Consider the following 19,506-nt stretch of genomic DNA (forward strand, 5'->3'; position numbering starts at 1 on the left):
TGTAAATAGAAGTGAAGAGTTGGAAAAGTCTTAGATCATTTGCTGAATGAGTAGTGAATCTTCCACCCAGTACAAGAATCCCTTTGTAGCATCCCATATAGGTAGCCATTTAATCTCTGCTTGGAGTCTTCTGGTATTCAACTCATTTGTTTCATTTCTGAACATCTTTAAGGGGTAGAACATCTTTCTTTTGAACCCAAAGTTACCCCTCATGGAACTTTTTTCTGTGTTCTTTCAAACAATCATGGACTCAGTCTGTGACCTCTTCTATATTGTGTCTTAGAGAATTTTAAAAATTCAAGATACATGTACCTAGTTACAGAGTCAAGTACAGAAGTATTGCTGTCTTAGCTTGCTTGCTTTCTGTTTTTGTTTTATTTTAATTGTGATATAATTTACATGTAACATTACATCAGTTTCAGGTATATAACGTAATGATTTGAAATTTGTGTGTATTGCAAAATGATCACAATAAGTCTGGTTAACATTTGTCACTGTACATAGTTACGATTTTTTTTCTTACGATGAGAACTTTTGAGATCTATCTTAGTAACTTTCGAACATGCAGTACTGTATTATTAACCATGATCACTATGTTATGTGTTATATCCCATGTCTTACTTTATCTCATAAACTAGAGATTTGTACCTGTTGAGCCCCTTCATCCATTTCACCCTCTTCCTACTTCCACCCTGGCAACCACCAGACTGTTCTCTGTATCTGTGAGCTTGGGTTTTGTTTTTTAGTTTTCTAATTACTTTTCATGTTTTTCCTTCATAGATGTAACTTATGCTTTCTGCATATTTTTATCGTCTCTTAGATGTTTACCCATTCTGTTTCTTACTTGGAGTCCATTTGATTCCTCGGAATACATTGTCTTCCTGGTTTAATTTGTACTGGAGGCTTCACAGGTGATCCATGATGTTTTGTTTTTATTGGTATTTCCAGTTGCCTGGCTCTCTTTTTTTGCATTGTTTGTTTCTGTTGAGGACTCAGGTTTTTCTTGGGAGTTCTCCCTTACAGAATCTCTCTCTCTCTGCTCCATTTTCTGTATGATGGTTACTGTCCTGGCCTGGTGTTAAATGTCATCTTGGGGATTACGGTCATTTCTCTCTGCTTTTTCTGCATCTGTTGAAATGATTGCATGGTTTTTATCCTTTCTCTTTTTGATGTGATGTATCATGTTGATTGATTTGCGAATATTGAACCATCCTTGCAACCCAGGAATACATTCCACTTGAACATGATGAATGATTTTTTTTTAATGTTTATTTATTTTTGAGAGAGAGAGAGACAGAGTGCGAGCAGGGGAGGGACAGAGAGAAAGGGAGGCACAGAATCTGAAGCAGGCTCCAGGCTCCGAGCTGTGGGCACAGAGCCCATTGTGGGTCTTGAACCCACGAACTTCAAGATCATGACCTGAACTGAAGTCAGACGCTTAACTGAGCCACCCAGGCATCCTAAATGATTTTTTACTGTGTTGTTGGATTGGGTTTGCTAATATCTTGCTGAAGATTTTTGCATCTATATTCATCAGAGGTATCGGCCTGTACTTCTCTTTTTTTGTGATGTCTGTATCTGGTTTTGATATCAGGGTAATGCAGACCTCATAGAACAAATTTGGAAATTTTCCTTCATCTTCTATTTTTTGGAATAGATGTTGGTGATAAGGATAGATATTAACTCTTCTTTAAATGTTTGGTAGAATTCACCCGTGAAGCCATCTGGTCCAGAACCTTTGTTTGTTGGGAGTTTTTTGATTACTGATTCAATTTTGTTTGCTGGTAATTGGGCTGTTCAAATTTTGTTTCTTCCTGATTCGGTTTTGGGAGGTGCAGGTTTCTATGAATTTATCCATTTCTTTTAGGTTGTCCAACTTGTTGGCATATGATTTTTCATAATATTCTCTTAATCCTTTGTAGTTCTATGGTATTGGGTTGTTATTTCTCCTTTTTCATTTCTGAATTTGTTTGAGTACTCTTTTTTTTTTTTTTTCCTTAGGCGTCTGGCTAAAGGTTTATCAGTTTTAATCTTTTCAAAGAACTAGCTCCTAGTTTCATTGAACTGTTCTATTGTTTGTGTGTGTGTGTGTGTGCATTTTTTTGTTTTGTTTTTTTTAGTTTCTATTTCATTTATTTCTGCTCTAACCTTTATTATTTCCTTTCTTCTTCTGGTTTTGGGTGTTGTTTGTTGTTATTTTTTTGGCTCCTTTAGGTGTAAGGTTAGGTTGCTTATTTGAGATTTTTCTTCAGGTAGGTCTGTATTCCTATAAACTTCCCTTTATAAACTTCTGTTGCTTCATCCCAAAAATTTTGGATCATTTTGTTTTCATTTTTATTTATCTCCCTGTAGTTTTTGATTTCCTCTTTGATTTCTTGTTTGACCTATTCACTGTTTAGTAGCATGTTATTTAACCTGCATGTATTTGTGTTCTTTCCAGATTTTTTTTCTTGTGGTTGATTTCTAATTTCATAGCACTGTGGTCAGAAAAGATGCACGGAATGACTTTGATCTTTTTGCATTTGTGGAGACCTGTTTTATGGCGTAATATGTGATCTGTTGCGGAATATGTTCCAGGTCACTGGAAAAGAATGTGTGTTCTGCTGTTTTAGGATGAATATGTCTGTTAAGTCCATCTGGTCCAGTGTGTCATTCAAAGCCATTGTTTCCTTGTTGATTTTCTGTTTAGATGATCTGTCTGTTGATGTAATTACTATCAATTATTTCTTTTTTATGTTTGTTATTAACTGTTTTATGTATTTGGGTACTTCTACATTGGGTGCCTAAATATTTACAATTGTTATATCTTCTTTTTTTTTTTAATTTTTGTTTTAATGTTTATTTATTTTTGAGACAGAGAGAGACAGAACATGAACGAAGGAGGGTCAGAGAGAGAGGGAGACACAGAATCTGAAGCAGGCCCCAGGCTCTGATCTGTCAGCACAGAGCCTGACACGGGGCTCGAACTCACGGACCATGAGATCATGACCTGAGCCGAAGTCAGTCGCTTAACCGACTGAGCCACCCAGGAGCCCCTACAATTGTTATATCTTCTTATTGGATTGTCCCCTTATTGATTATTTAGTGTACTTGTTTGTGTTTTGTTACAATCTTTGTTTTAAAATCTGTTTTGTCCGATATAAATAGTATTGCTATCCCGGCTTTCTTTTCACATCTATTTGAGTGATAAATGCTTCTTCTCTATCTCTTCACTTTCTTTTTTTTTTTTCTTTTCAGGTTTTGAAACTTTTTATTTGCATATTTAAAAAATTGTGCATTCCAGTAATTAAAATCATTTGAGCAAAAAAAATGGCACTCTGATTAAACTACATTTTACAGCCTGCAGGATTCCTTGGACCAGCTTGATTTATGCCCTAGATTTCACTGTTGTTTTACACAGCTTCTTCCTTACCAGAATGCAAACTCTTTTCCTTCCCTGCTAGCCAGATAGATGGGAGAGGCAGGCATGGCCTTCATTGTCGGTAGTTCTCTTCTTTGATGTGGAAAGGGCAACACAGTCATTTAAACTTGATCCGACCTCTTTGTATTTTACAAAGTTAAACAGCTAAAAGAAGTAAAATAAGAAGGCAGTGCTTGTGGAATGCACAGTGCATATTGGTGGTGCATGCCTCATGATTCACCTGCTAGCGTCTCCTGTTTAGCTGTTTCTTTTGAAGGCTGTGGAGTTTTCTCTTGCATTTATCTTCTTCAATTTTGACTTATTGAATTTCTCAATCTCAGTCATACTGGGTTTGTCAGACATGGTTGCAGAGAGGCTGAGCAAGGTGCACGAACGAGCAAAGTCCAGTCTCCACAGTGGCTGCCACTGAGTGTGCATCCCTTCACTTTCTTAGGTCTGAAATGAGGCTCTTTGTAGGCAGTGTAGGTCTGGGATCCGTGTAATGTCCAGGTAGGTCTTGTTTTCTCATTCACTCCATCACACTTTGTCTTTTGATTGGAGTGTTTAGCCTGTTTACATTCAAAGTCATTATTGATACATATGTATTTATTGCCATTTTGTTACATGTTTTATGGTTGTTTTTACAGTTTTTCTCCATTCCTTTCTTCTCTTGCTCTCTTCTTTCATGATTACTTGGCTTTCTTTAGTCATATACTTGGACTTCTTCTCTTTATTTTCTGTATATCTGTTAGTAGTTTTGACTTGTGGTTACCATTAGGTATGTATATAACTTCTTGTTCATATGGCAGTCTGTATTAAGTTGATGGTCACTTAAATTTGAGCCCATTCTTTTTTTTTTTAAGTTTATTTATTTATTTTGAGAAGGGGAGAGAGAAAGAGAGTGCAAGCCAAGGAGGGGCAGAGAACGAGGGAGAGAGAGAGATCCCAAGCAGGCTCCATGCTGTCAGTGCAGAGTCTGATGTGGGGCTTAATCTCATGAATTATGAGATCATGACCTAAGCTAAGATCAAGAGTTGGATGCTTAACCGACTGAGCCATCCAGGCTCAGAACCCATTCTTTACTCTTCTCCTCTCTACATTTTAGGTATATGGTGGCATACTTTATGTCCCTTTATTTTGTGAATCCCTTGAGTGATAATTACAGAGAACTTGTTTTTATTGCTTTTTTGATTCCTACTTTTCTTATTCTTGCTTATGGTCTTTTCACTCAAAGAGTCCCCTTTAACATTTCTGGGAAACTCTTTATCTCTCCTTCTATTCTGAATGATAGCCTTGCTAGGTCTAGTGTTCTTGTCTACACATTTTTTCCTTTGAGCACTTTGGATATATCATGCTACTCCCTTCTGGCCTGCTAAGTTTCTGTTGAAAAATCTGCTGACAGCCTTATGGGCTTTCCCTTGTAGGTGACTGACTTCTTTTCTCTTGCTGCTTTTAAATTTTTTCCTTTCTCACTACTTTTTGCCATTTTAATTACTATGTGTCTTGGCGTGGAACTTCTTTGGTTATATTTTGTTGGGGGATCTGGATTTCTGTTTCCTTCTCCAGATTTGGGAAGTTTTCAACTATTTCTTCAAATACATTTTCTGTCCCCTTTGCTTTCTCTTGTCTTTCTGGGATCCCTGTCATGTCATGTTATTACATTTGATGGTATCACTGAATTGCCTAAGTCTGTTCCTCTTTTGCATAAATTTTTTTCCTCATCTGCTCAGCTTGATTACTTTCACTTACTCCATCCTGTAGGGTCAGTGATTGGTTCTTCTGCTTCGTCTAGCCTACTATTTATACTATCTAATGTATTTTTAATTTCATTTATTGTATTCTTCATTTCTGATTGATTCTTTTATATCTCATCATTAGGGGTCTCACTTATGTCCTCCACTTCTGTCAAGTCCAGTGAGTATCTTTATGATCATTACTTTAAATTCTCTATCAGGCATATTATTTACCTCTGTTTCACTTAGGTCTCTTGCTGTGATATTCTCCTGTTCTTTTGTTTGGGACATACTCCTCTGTCTCCTCAGTTTGTCTCTCTGTGTCTGTTTCAGTGTGTGACAAAAGTCAGGCTGTCCCCTGTTCTTTAGAGCATTGGCCTTATTTTTTTTATGTTTATTTATTTATTTTGAGAGAAAGAGAGAGAGCAGGGGAGAGGAAGAGAGAGCGAGGGAAAGAGAGAATCTCAAGCAGGCTCCGCGCTGTCGGCACAGAGCCTGATGCAGGGATCAGTCTCACAAACTGTGAGATCATGGCCTAAGCCAGAATCAAGAGTCAGATACTGAACCTATTGAGCCACCCAGGCACCCCTAGAGTACTGGTCTCGTAAAGAAGTGGTCTCGTAAGCCGTGCCGTGCAGTGTTCCCTGTTTACGACACCCTGGTGCTTCAGAGAATGTGTCCTGTGTGTGATGCGTGTGCCCTGCTGTGTGGCTGGGCCACTTTCTCCTTCGCCAGTGGCTATCTTTGCCTTTGTGGTGTGGTGGGCCAGTCTGGAGAGGCCTTGGGCTCCAGTCGAGGCAGAACAAGCATTTGCCAGAGATGCAGCAGCACCAAACTGCAGGACGCTTTCCCTGTGTTGTCCCCTGAGAAGCTTTCACCGGTTCGCAGGGCCTGCAGTTGGACCAGTTGTCTGCCGCCAGCCCACGGCTGGGGCCTCCGTCTGACTGGTGTGTGTGTGTGGTTATTTTTCCCAGTCTCCGGGGCAGAAGTCACCTTGGAGTGGTGCTGGCCACTGTAGGGGCTGCTTGCACACTACCAGGCCTGCGGCACCATCCTGTATGGGCTCTGGCCAAGAGTGTACTGGAGAGGGCAGATCTGCTGAAGCACAGCGGAGGGCAGAGGGCCTGGCATGCGGGCAAGCTTTGGGTGCCGTGGGTCATCTGGGGGAGGGGCCCGGCAGCATCCAGACTAAGGCGGGCTGTCGAAAGGGGTACACTGGCAGAAGCACAGTGTGCAGGGATAGAGGCAGCAGTGTGAACAAGTCCCGTGGGTGGATGTGCGTTTATGTTGGGCCGGTGGAGGGAAATGGTGCTGCCAGTTGAGGGTTGACCTGGTGCTGGGATGGTCTGGAGGCTTGAGGCTAGTAGCTAGCCTGGTGCTGAGGTGGCTTGAAAGCTTGAGGACACAGTAGTCATCCTGTGTCTAGGCCTAGTCATACTATCTCTGGCTTTACAGGTGCTGATTGGAAGCATTGGGCCAAAGTTGCTGCCTGGGAGCTGGCGGATGCTGGGATGTGCCAGGAGCCTGGGTTCGTGGGAGCTGGCTGGGGAGCTGGCTGGGAACCTGGGGCCGTGGAGGTTGCCTGGAACCACCGGGGCCTACTGGTGCCCATTGGGCCAGGGACTTAGGTTTGCAGGGGCCACTTGTAGCCACTAGGGCCGATAGGCACTGGGGCAAGCGGGCCACCTGGTTTCACAGGCACTACCAAGGAGCCACCTAACGATGTAGAATCCCACAGGCACCAGGGTGGGCAGCGGCCTGGACTCACAGGAGACTGCCAGAGCCATTAAGGGCAATGAGAGTCACTCTGGTGCTGGGGCAGGCTGGACTGGAGGCTGTGGTGAAGTCAGACACTTACTTTACTCAACTTCTCTCACAGAAAGGCCCCTTTCTCCATGCTGAGCTGTCTGGGCTCAAAGGAGAGGCAAAGAGGGTGTGTGATTCTATCTATCCTATCTTTTCATATAGCTCACCTCCACCCAGGTGGTGTAATCCCTCACGTAGAATCCTTAGCTCTTGTGGAAGTATTTTCATGCATGGATAGATCTTAAAATTGATATTTCTGGGAGGATACAGGCACTAGAAATTCCTATACCACCATTTTGCTGACATTGATCCTCCAGTAGAAAACTAATAGAAGTGTTAGTTTTTGCCAACAAACATAGTGTTCATAATACACTTGTTATAACACATGGGTATTTTAAAGACTCCGTTTATAACCTAAAATGTATTAAGTCCTATTTCTTTATGTGTTAACTAGGTAGGCGTTCATTTCCCTACATAGAACTTGGCAGTTGAAAAAAAAAATTTACCAAAGCTCAGGTTACATGAAAGCCCATGTTTCTAGTAACTTTGAAGAAAGATGTAAAGCTTACATCATATTTTTCAGAAACTTTACTCTATATGTGGACATGGGTGCATATAGTGTACATTTTATGTGGCTATACACATACGGAACCCATGTGCATATCTGTCTCTCCACCTATCTGCTTATCTGTCTATATTTTTAAATGCAGGGCTGTGCTGTTTACAGTCAACATCAGAGCCTTTGCCTGGGGTTACAAGATGTTTCATATGTAGGAAAACATTCCATAATGGTTCTTTGTGGGTGTCATACTTCCTCCGTGTCTGCTTTCCTCAAATGTCTTGTTCTTTGTAAAAAACTAAAGAAGAGGCTTTTTAAGATATAAATAACATCTGCTCAATGTCTGGATAATTTTTAGGACTTGAAATTAACATAAAGAAACATTTAAACTAAGCTATCGGATTTCTGTTCCATTTGAATAATATTTATATTATATCATCAAGACAGAACTCAGTATAGAGTCTTCTGTTTCACCTTAGACCTGGAGCCGTTAGACCAGTTCCTTGTATTTTATGTTAAATCATTCAGTAAAAGGGAACCAGTTTTGAAATTTAAAGACTATTATTTTTCTATTCATTCAGACCTAGCTTTTTGAGGCTGATTTACATTAAAGACTTTTTAAAATGATATTAATGTGGCTATTTAAAAAAAAGGCACCTGAGTGGCTCTTTCGGTTGAGCATCTGACTCATGATTTCAGCTCAGGTCACTGTCCCACGGTTGTGGGATTGAGCCCCGTGTCAGTCTCCAAACTGAGCATGGAATCTGCTTAGGACTCTCTCTCTCGATGAAGAGATTCCCAGACAAACAAAAATGAAAGGAGTGTGTGATCACTAAACCAGCCCTTCAAGAAATTTTAAGGGGGACTATTTGAGTGGAGAAAAAACAAAATGAAACAAAAAAGGACAAAAGCAACAAAGACTAGAAAGGATCGGAGAACATCACCAGAAACTCCAACTCTATAGGCAACACTATGGCACTAAATTCATATTTTTCAGTAATCACCCTAAATGTAAATGGACTAAATGCTCCAATCAAAAGACATAGGGTATCAGAATGGATTAAAAAAAAAAAGGGCCATCTATATGCTGCCTACAAGAGACTCATTTTAGACACCTGGAAGATTGAAAGTAAGGGGATGGAGAACCATTTATCATGTTAATGGACATCAAAAGAAAGTTGGAGTAGCCATACTTCTATCAGACAAACTAGATTTTAATGTTTATTTATTTACGAGAGAGACAGAGAGCAAGTGGGGAAGGTCAGAGAGAGGGGGGGACAGAGGATCCAAAGTGGGCTCTGCACTGACAGCAGCGAGCCCGATGCAGGGCTCGAACGCAGAAACTGAGATCATGACCTGAGCCGAAGTTGGATGCTCAAATAACCGAGCCACCTCAGCGCCCCCAGACAAACTGGATTTTAAAACAAAGACTGTAACAAGAGGTGAAGAAGGGCATTATATCATATAACTAAGGGGTCTATCCACCAGTAAGATCTAACAGTTGTAAATATTTATGCCCCCAACAAAGAAACACCCAAACATATAAGTCCATTAATCACAAACGTAAACTCATTGATAATAATACCATAATAGTAGGGGACTTTAACACTCCACTTATAGCAATGGACAGATCACCTAAGCAGAAAACCAACAAGGAAACACTGGCTTTGAATGGCACACTGGACCAGATGGACTTAACAGTTTACATTCAGAATATTTCATCCCAAAGCATCAGAATACACATTCTTTTCAAGTGTACATGGAACATTCTCCAGAATAGATCACATGCTGTGGCACAAATCAGCCCTCAGCAAGTACAAAAAGATTGAGATCATCCCTTGCATATTTTCAGACTATAACACTATGAAACTTCTATAGAAATCAATCACAAGAAAAAAATTGGAAAGACCACGAATACTTTGAGATTAAAGAACATTTTACTAAAGAAAGAATGGGTTAACCAAGAAATTAAGGAGGAAATGAAAAAGTACATAGAAGCCAGTGAAAATGAAAACATGACAGCCCAAAACCTCTGGGATGTAGCAAAGGCAGTCATAAGAGGGAAGTATATAGCAATCCAGGCCTTCCTAAAGAAGGAAGAAATGTCTCAAATACACAACCTAATCTTAACACCCAAAGGAGCTGGAAAATGGAAAAATAACAGCAAATAAAGCCCCGAAACAGCAGTAGAAGGGAAATAATAAAGATTAGAGCAGAAACCAATGATATTAAAAAAACAAAACAAAACAGCAGAACAGATCAACGAAAACAGGATCTGGATCTTTGAAAGAATTAACAAAATTGATAAACCCCTAGCCAGATTTATTAAAAAGAAAAAGGAAAGGACCAAAATAAATAAAATCATGAATGAAAGCAGAGACATCACAACCAACACTGTAGAAATACAAACAATAATAAGAGAATATTATGAACAATTATATACCAACAAATTGAGCAATCTGGAAGAAATGGAAAAATTCCTAGAAACATAAACTACCAAAACTGAATCAGGAAGAAATAGAAAATTTGAACAGAGCTATAACCAGTGAAGAAATTGAATTAGTAATCAAAAATCTCCTAACAAACAGGAGTCCAGGGCCAGATGGCTTTCCAGGGAATTCTACCAAACATTTAAAGAAGACTTAACACCTATTCTTTTGAAGCTGTTCCAAAAAATAGAAATGGAAGGAAAACATCCAAACTCATTCAAGGCCAGCATTACCTTGATTCCAAAACCAAAGTCCCCACTAAAGAGGAAAACCACAGACCAATCTCCGTGATGAACATGGATGCAAAAATTCTCAACAAGATACTAGCAGACCGAATCCAACAATACATTTAAAGAATTATTCATCATGATCAAGTGGGATTTATTCCTGGGCTGCAGGGCTTGTTCAATATCCACAAATCAATGTGATATATCACATTAATAAAAGAAAGGGTAAGAATCATATGATCCTCTTGATAGATGCAGAAAAAGCATTTAACAAAATACAGCATCTTTTCTTGATAGAAACCCTCAAGAAAGTAGGCATAGAAAGAACATACCTCAACATCCTAAAGGCCGTGTACAGAAGACCAACAGCTAATATCATCCTCAAGGGGAAAACTGAGAGCTTTCCCCCTAACATCAGGAACACAACAGGGATGTCCACTCTCACCACTGTTCAACACAGTGTTGGCAGTCCTAGCCTCAGCAATCAGACAAAAAGAAAGAAAAAGCATACAGATTAGCAAGGAAAAAGTCAAACTTTCACTCTTCACAGAGTGAAAACCCTGTTTTCCTTTTAGAAAACCCAAAAGACTCCACCTAAAAACTTCTAGAACTGATACATGAATCCAGCAAAGTCGCAGGATATAAAATCTATGTACAGATATCAGTTGCATTTCTATACACCAATAATGAAGCAGCAGAAAGAGAAATCAAGGAATCGATCTCATTTACAATTGTACCAAAACCCATAAAATACCTAGGAATAAGCATAACCAAAGAGGTAAAAGATCTGTATGCTGAAAACTATAGAAAGCTTATAGAAGAAATTAAAGAAGACATAAAGAAATGGAAAGGCATTCCATGCTCATGGGTTAGAACAAATACTGTTAAAATGTTGATGCTACCCAAAGCAATCTACATATTCAATGCAATCCCTATCAAAATAATACCAGCATTCCTCAAGAGCTAGGACAAACCATCATAAAATTTGTATGGAACCAGAAAAGACCCTGAATAGCCAAAGTAATGATGAAAAAGAAAACCAAAGCTGGAGGCATCACAATTTTGGACTTCAAGTTGTGTTACAAACCTGTAATCATCAAGAAAGTATGGTACTGGCACAAAAACAGATGCAGAGATCAATGGAACAGAATAGAGAACCCAGAAGTAGACCCACACATCTATAGCCAACTAATCTTTGACAAGCAGGGAAGACTATCCAATGGAAGAAACAGTCTCTTCAGCAAATGGTGTTGGGAAAACTGGACAGAGACCTGCAGAAGAATGAATCTGGACCACTTTCTTACACCATACACAAAAATAAACTCAAAATCGATAAAAGACAAATGTGAGACAGGAAACCATCATCCTACAGGAGAAAACAGGCAACAACCTCTTTGACCTTGGCTGCAGCAATTTCTAATTAGACATATCTCTGAAGTCAAGGGAAACAAAAACAAAAATGAACTACTGGGACCTCATCAAGATAAAAAGCTTCTGCATGGTGAAGGAAACCATCAACAAAACTAAAAGGCAACCAATGGAATGGGAGAAGATATTTGCAAATGATGTATCAGATAAAGGGTTAGTATCCAAAATCTATAAAGAATTTATCAAACTCAAAACCCAAAAAACAAATAATCCAGTGAAAAATGGACCAAAGACATGAATGAACACTTTTCCAAAGAACACATCCAGATGGCTAACAGGTACATGAAAAGATGCTCAACATCATTCATCATCAGGTAAATACAAATTTAAAAAAAAAAACTGCAATGAGATACCACCTCACACCTGTCACAATGGCTAAAATTAACAACTCGGGAAACAACAGATGTTAGCGAGGATGCAGAGAAAGGGGAACACTTTTGCACAGCTGGTGGGAATGCAAACTGGTGCAGCCATTCTGGAAAACAATATGAAGGTTCCTCAAAACAGTTAAAAATAGAGCTAGCTTATGACCCAGCAATTGCACATTGTAGTGTTTATCTAAAGGATACAAAAATGCTGATTGGAAGGGGCATATGGACCCCAATGTTTATGGCAGTACTATCAATAATAGCCAACCTGTGGAGAGCCCAAATGTCCATCGACTGATGAATGGATACAGAAATGATACACACACACACACACACACACACACACACACACACCACCCCCCACCCCCGCAATGGAATATTACTCAGCAATCAAAAAGAATGAAATCTTATTATTTGCAACAACATGGTTGGAAGTAGAGTGTATTATGCTAAGTTGAATAAGTTAGAGAAAGATAATATATGATTTCACTCATGTGGAATTTAAGAAACAAAACAGATGAACTAGGGGTAGGGAAGGAAAAAATAAGTTAAAAACAGGCAAACCATAGGAGAGTCTTAAATTCAGAGAACAAACTGAGGGTTGCTGGAGGGGTGTTTGGTGGGCAGATGGGCTAAATGAGTGATGGGCACTAAGAAGGGCACTTGTGGTGAGCAGTGGGTGTTATATGTAAGTGATGAATCACTAAATTCTACTCCTGAAACCATTATTACACTATATGTTAACTAACTTGGATTTAAATAAAATTTTAAAAATTCTTTCTCCCTCTGTCCCTCTCCCACTTGAGGAATCTATATATATATATATAATTTTTTTTAATTTTTAAAAATTTAAATAAAAAAGGAAAATTCAGTCTTGACATTATTTGGATTTTTCAATTATATATCATTCTGCCATTCTTACTATATTTTGTTAATTCATTTAATATAGGGTTAAAATTATTTTTAACCTTGTGGTGTAATGTAAAGCACATAAAAATTGTACAAAATAATAACATCAGCTCAGTGATTTATCACACAGCAAACACCTATGTCATTACATAGCTTAGATAAATAACATTTAAAGAAGAGAACACCCAGGGGCGCCTGGGTGGCTCAGTCGGTTAAGCGGCCGACTTCAGCTCAGGTCACGATCTCGCGGTCCGTGAGTTCGAGTCCCGCGTCGGGCTCTGGGCTGATGGCTCAGAGCCTGGAGCCTGCTTCCAATTCTGTGTCTCCCTCTCTCTCTGCCCCTCCCCCGTTCATGCTCTGTCTCTCTCTGTCTCAAAAATAAATAATAAAAAAAAAACGTTAAAAAAAAATTTAAAGAAGAGAACATAGCACCTTAGAAGCTCTGCTGAGCCTATCCCAGACCCTGCCCCTCCCACTCTGAAGGGTGACAGGTGTCTCCAGAGAAATGGTAAATCACTTCCTAGCGTTTCTACATACTTTAACCACACAACCAGGCATTCCTAAACACTATAATTTAGTTTTGCATTCTTTTAAACATTATATAGGTGGACTCGTACCATGCCTGTTGTTTTGTGTCTGGTGTCTTTTACTCTATAGCAGTTGGCAATGTTGTTGCATGTAGCTCTGGTTTGTTCATTTTCATTGCTGTGTACTGGTATAACCATACAATGGAATATTATTCTCGGCCATGAGAAACTGAGGTAAGTTTGTTATAGACCCTAGAGGAAGTACACAGCATACCTGGCAGTGCCACCCAGGGAAGTCAAGGCAGATACAGGCAGAGAGAGGCAGGACCTGGGGCACATGCCTTACTAGCATCTGTGGGTGGAGTGTTCTGGGGCTCATGGCATAAGGCCAGATGGGTCCATTCAAACCAAAGAGTAGGGGCGTCAGGAAGCTCCATGAGGGTCTGTGTAGGGGGTGCATAAGGGGAAGGCCTTGGGAGGTGGGGGAGACTGTTTATCACAAGGACTTTTGGGGAAGTCCTATCAGGAACTTAGATTTGCTTGGTGCTCTACAGATTGCTGCCTGGGACACGTACTTGTGTTAGAGGCTAGTGTTAGTTTTTGGTCCCAACAGGCCACGTGGCCAAACAAGATGGACGCCAAGGTAGCAGTACGGCACAGTAGCTTAGCGAAGGTCTGGACAGTGTTTTTCAAATGATTTCTTTTAGTCTGCAGCTTGTCTGTCACTTCTCTTGACCTACTGGGGAAATAATTGGGATTTTATTGAAATCCAATGATCAGGCTGGAGAGAACTGACATCTTTAAGATGTTTACTTTTCAAATCCGTAAGTACAATACATTCCTCCATTTAGGTCTTTGTAATTTCTTTGAAATACTTTTTAGTTTTAAGTCTAGAGATCTGCATGTCTTCTGTTACATTTATTCCTACACGTTTGATGTTTCTGATGGCATACAGCATAGTTTTAAAATTTTGTTTTCTACTTGTGCATTTCTTGTATGTAGATATACAGTTGAATTTTAGTGATATTTATCCACTGACCTTATTAATAAATTTACTTTTTCAGATAGTCATCTCTAGATTCTTTTGGGTTATCTAAATACACATTTATTCTATCTGCAGATAATGGCACTTTTCTTTCTTTCTAGTCAATCTTTATGCTTCTTTCTGTTTGTTTTCTTGCTTCATTACACTGGCTGTGATGTCCAGTTCAGTGCTGAATAGAAGTGGTGATATAGTAGGCATTTTTGTTTTTTCCTGAATTCACAGGGTTAAAACTTTTCACAACCTGCCATTATGTATGATGTTTGCTATTGGATTCTTGTAAATACTCTATCAAATTAAGGAATTTTTACTTTTGTTTCTGGTCAGGCTAAGAATTTTTATCAATTCTTATCAATTTAACTCCAGTTGATTTAAAATATCCTTTTAAATATCCTTTTAAAAATATCCTTTTAAAATATCCTTTTAAAATATCCTTTTAAAATATCACTGGATTTGATTTGCTAATCAGTACCTAAGCATTTTCCCATCCATATTAATGAGAAGGATGAGGTTTGTATTTTTAAAAATAATGTCTCTGGGGGTACCTGGGTGGCTCAGTCAGTTACGCGTCCGACTTCAGCTCAGGTCATGATCTGTCTCACAACTCGTAAGTTTGAGCCCTGCATCGGGCTCTGTGCTGATAGCATGGAGGCTGCTTCAGATTCTCTGTCTTGCTCTCTTTCTCTCTGCCTCTCCCCCGCTCACTCTCTTTCTCAAAAATAAATAAAACATTTTAAAAAATAATGATTTTGACTTTGTTAACAAGGGTAAGATGACTTTATATCACAAGTTTGGATGTGGTTCCCCCCCCGGAACAGTTTATGAGATTGGTATTATTTCTTTATTAAAAAAATAGAGGAATTTACTAGCAAAGCTGTCTGCATTCAAAGTTGTCTTTATAGGGAGGGTTTTATTAAACAGATTCTACTTTTTTAATAATTATAAGATTATTTTGACTTTCTTGTGTCACTTTGGATCAGGTGCATTTTTGAGGAATTTGTCATTTTATTCTTATTGATTTTTGTTTGGTTATTCTTTTAGCTATTGAGAGGGGTCTGTTAAAAGTTTTTTACTGCAGTTGTAGATTTCTACATTTCTTCTTTTAGATTATTAACTTTGCTTTATATTATTTTGAAATTATGTTATTGGTTGCATGAAGATTTAGAGGCATATCCCTGGTAGATTGATCAGTGCTGGTTTTTTTTTTTTTTTTTTTTTTGTTTTCAGAGTCATTCATAACTTTATTATCAGAACTTCATTTTTTTTTGAGAGTTTTCCTAACGTGTTGAGCTTTGTGTCTTTTAAGTCCAAAGAGTTGTTTTGTTTTGTCTTTACTTCTCTTGAATCTTGAAGATCTTGAATTGACTTTACATGATGAATACAGCTATTTGGGGCTCTGATGAGTTAGCCATACTCTTTTAGCTTTAGAAACTTCTCTACAGGACATTTAGAACAAGTTCTCAAGAGCTGCCCTGGAGGGCATTCAGAAACCTCCCCCCTCCCAGAGTTTATTCTCAAAAAAGCTCTTTTTCTATCCAAGCTGAAATCCCAAGGTCAAACTCATCTTCCATGACATAATTCTCTCCTATCTCTGGAAGGAATTTCTGTCTCCCTAGGCATCTGCTAGTATCCTGAAATCCCCTCCACCAGCATTCCCAAGGGTCTCAACAAAGGTATCTTCATTGTTTCTCCTAGGAAGCCGCAAAGAGGATTTCTTTTTCTGTTTTTTTAAATTTTTTAAAATTTACATCCAAATTAGTTAGCATATAGTGCAACAATGATTTCAGGAGTAGATTCCTTAGTGCCCCTTACCCATTTAGCCCATCCCCCTCCTACAACCCCTCCAGTAACCCTCAGTTTGTTCTCCATATTTATGAGTCTCTTCTGTTTTGTCCCCCTCCTTGTTTTTATATTACTTTTGTTTCCCTTCCCTTATGTTCATCTGTTTTGTCTCTTAAAGTCCTCATATGAGTGAAGTCCTATGATTTTTGTCTTTCTCTGACTAATTTCACTTAGCATAATACCCTCCAGTTCCATCCATGTAGTTGCAAATGGCAAGATTTCATTCTTTTTGATTGCCGAGTAATACTCCATTGTATATAGATACCACATCTCCTTTATCGATTCATCTCTTGATGGACATTTGGGCTCTTTCCACACTTTGGCTATTGTCGATAGTGCTGCTATAAACATGGGGTGCATGTGTCCCTTCGAAAGAGCACACCTGTATCCCTTGGATAAATGCCTAGTAGTGCAGTTGCTGGGTCGTAGGGTAACTCCATTTTTAGTTTTTTGAGGAACCTCCATCCTGTTTTCCAGAGTGGCTGCACCAGCTTGCATTCCCAAGTGGTATTTTTATTTTCACTTTACTTTTGATGATTCTGTGTTCTTAATTTAAGGTGTGTGTCTTGTAAGCAATACAAAGTTGAGTTTCAAACTGAGTATAGATATCTCTAGAATGCCTTTCCCCAGTCTGGTTTAGATTCTCTGCCACTGCATTCTTGTGTTCCTTTGTAATAGTTCTTACACGAACTTAATTTACTGGTCTGCATCCCCTGTAAGGGCATGAACCATATTTTGTTTATCCTTTTTTAGCCCCTGTATATTTGGTATATAATGTCTGACATCTAGTAGACATTCAACAAGTGTCAGTGGTTTCCAGATTATTAGCTTGGAACCCTCACACCCTCATTAGCCATGTCTCCAGGCTCCTTTGTTGGGGGTGGGGCTGGGGACAGAGGGCCATTCAAAGGGGGGCCGGGCAGGCAGGGCTTCAAGTCCTCTCTCTCCACTGCAAGCAGAAGTGCTCTTTTATAAGTCAAAGATAAAATGAAAGATTCTACCTGAAGAAAGAGATCTTTTGCTTTAATGTTTTCAAATTATTTGTCCAGGCCAGTGGCTTTGAAACATTTTTGAACCAGAACCTCAGACATTTATTTTACATAGTTTACAGAAACATGTTGCATGAAACAATCGTTGCCCTTACTATGTGTATTGCCCTTTAGTATTTTCTTCTTCTCTTTTTTTAAATAAACGTCATGATCCACTAAACTGATTTCAGTTGACCTCAATTTGAAAGAAAGTCTTGGTGAAGTGGGTTTTGCTGTCAATAAAAATTGGGTTTCAAATTTTCACTTGACAGTTTGCTAGCTGTGTGATCTCAGATCTTCCGTTTTCCTATCTGTAAAACAGAGAGCATGCCTGTCTTTCAGAGTTGTTGTGGGGATTAAATGTGATAATGCTGGAGCGCCTGGGTGGCTCAGTTGGTTAAGCATCTGGCTCTTGATTTCGGCTCAGGTCATGATCTCGAGGTTCATGGGGTCGAGCCCTGCGTCAGGCTCTACGCTGACAGCGCAGAGCCTGCTTGGGACTCTCTCTCCCTCTCTCTCTGCCCCTCCCCTGCTCACGTGCATGTGTGCGCTCTCTCTCTCTCTCTCTCGCTCTCTCTAGAAAACTAAGCATTAAAAAAAAACTATTAAGTGTGATAATGCTTATGAAGGAATTAATGCAGTGCCTGGTATATAGTTAAAAACAAGCGTTCTGTGTCCTTTGGGGAACAGATCTATAATCGTCAAGTTTGGACACAAAACTTAAACATACTCTACAAATTCTATAGAATTTTTCTCACCATTGGAGCATTTAAGATGAAAAAATACATAGAAATACTTTTACCTGTTACAAATTAAAATTGTTTTAGTAGTTAAGTTAAAAATGAGACTATGGATATAAATCATTTAAAATACCATAAATAATTAGAAGTGACAACAAGCTAATGAAAAGTTGGGTAAAAAAATCAGTAGTTGAGTGAAAAAAAAAATCAGTTTAGAACTGAAGAATTTAGTAACTTACTGCCTGCATCGGAAGAAATCAAGTGCTTAGCCTTAGATAGTGCTAGGGACACTTTAAAATTTTTTTGAAAAGTCAGTTTTAAGGAAGCTGCCAGCAACATAAAAATGCCAAAACAAAGTAACTTTTTTTTATGCTTTACATCATAGGTGTGTTGAAGTTGTGAAAGCCTCTCAGTATGTAGAGCTAGCAAATGATCTGGAAATAAACAAAGCAATTACGTACTTGAGACAAAAGGACTTTAACCAAGTAAGTTTTTTAAAGTTTTAGACGTTTTATATGTTAATTGGTCAAAGCAATAATATTGGGAAACTGCTTCTAGAATATTGTCATCTGTGATTATTCTGAAGTTGAGTAATATTTTTATTTGTGTTAACATAATTTCTATTAATATAGTATTACTTTAATTTTGACCTGTTTGTCCTCTTCGTCCCAGCGTAAATACTTTTCATGTAACGCATGGTTCCTAAATTACTAAACCATGTTCTAGTCCAGGGAACAACTTTTCCCCTAGAGGTTTTCAAACTGTTCTCTAAACCTGTAAGGTTTTTTAGAGGCAGGGAAGGCCAAGAGCCCAACTAGCAGCATGGTGCTTCCATTGTCCTGTCTTCACCAGAGAGCTTTCCTGTGACCTGTGTATTTGGTTTACTCTGGAACATTGCTTTGGGCATAAAAGGGTCCCATTGCTAAGCACAATTTCACAGTCCTCCAGGACATCTTGCTGGTATCACTGCTACCTTGCTGCCTTGGGTCAAGATGGAATGGGTGCTCCCCCCTCCGTAGTCTTTAAAATATTTTGTGTTCCATTTGCATTTTCAAGATTTTAATTAGTTTACTTATGTTTTAAAAATGTAATTTCTGCTTTCTTTTCAACATTGCTGCTTTGACTTTGTGTTTCTTTTGTTTGTATATTGTAAGTATGATGAGGTGGGTATAATAAACCTTAGTTGAAAGGAACACTGTTAGGTTAAAAGGGATTGGGTTGACATAACTCATAATGACCATTTGACGAGGACTACTTTATTTACGATTCAAGTAAAAGAGAAAAATATATACCTTCTAATATGAGGTTATACTTCTGTAGCTAAGTAAAGATGCTGAAATCTCAGAGTGTGGTTCTTTGTGATGGTAGTTCTGCTTTGTAGTCACCTTTGTAATAGAGAAAAAATCCA

The 19,506-nt window shown here is 38.8% G+C and overlaps 1 protein-coding gene and 1 pseudogene across 2 annotated transcripts in view; one reads left to right on the forward strand and one right to left on the reverse strand.

Moving 5' to 3' along the window:
- IFT88 (intraflagellar transport 88) overlaps positions 1 to 19,506 on the forward strand; it is a 131,919-nt gene that overhangs the window by 47,572 nt on the left and 64,841 nt on the right. For both annotated transcript variants that reach the window (XM_042977811.1, XM_042977735.1), the window contains exon 15: positions 18,484 to 18,583. In XM_042977811.1, coding sequence (XP_042833745.1) covers positions 18,484 to 18,583 — 100 coding nt within the window. The remainder of the gene's footprint in view (positions 1 to 18,483; positions 18,584 to 19,506) is intronic.
- LOC102950228 lies at positions 3,631 to 3,775 on the reverse strand (annotated as a pseudogene).

Source organism: Panthera tigris, chromosome A1 (genome assembly GCF_018350195.1).
Source record: "Panthera tigris isolate Pti1 chromosome A1, P.tigris_Pti1_mat1.1, whole genome shotgun sequence".
NCBI lineage: Eukaryota > Metazoa > Chordata > Mammalia > Carnivora > Felidae > Panthera > Panthera tigris.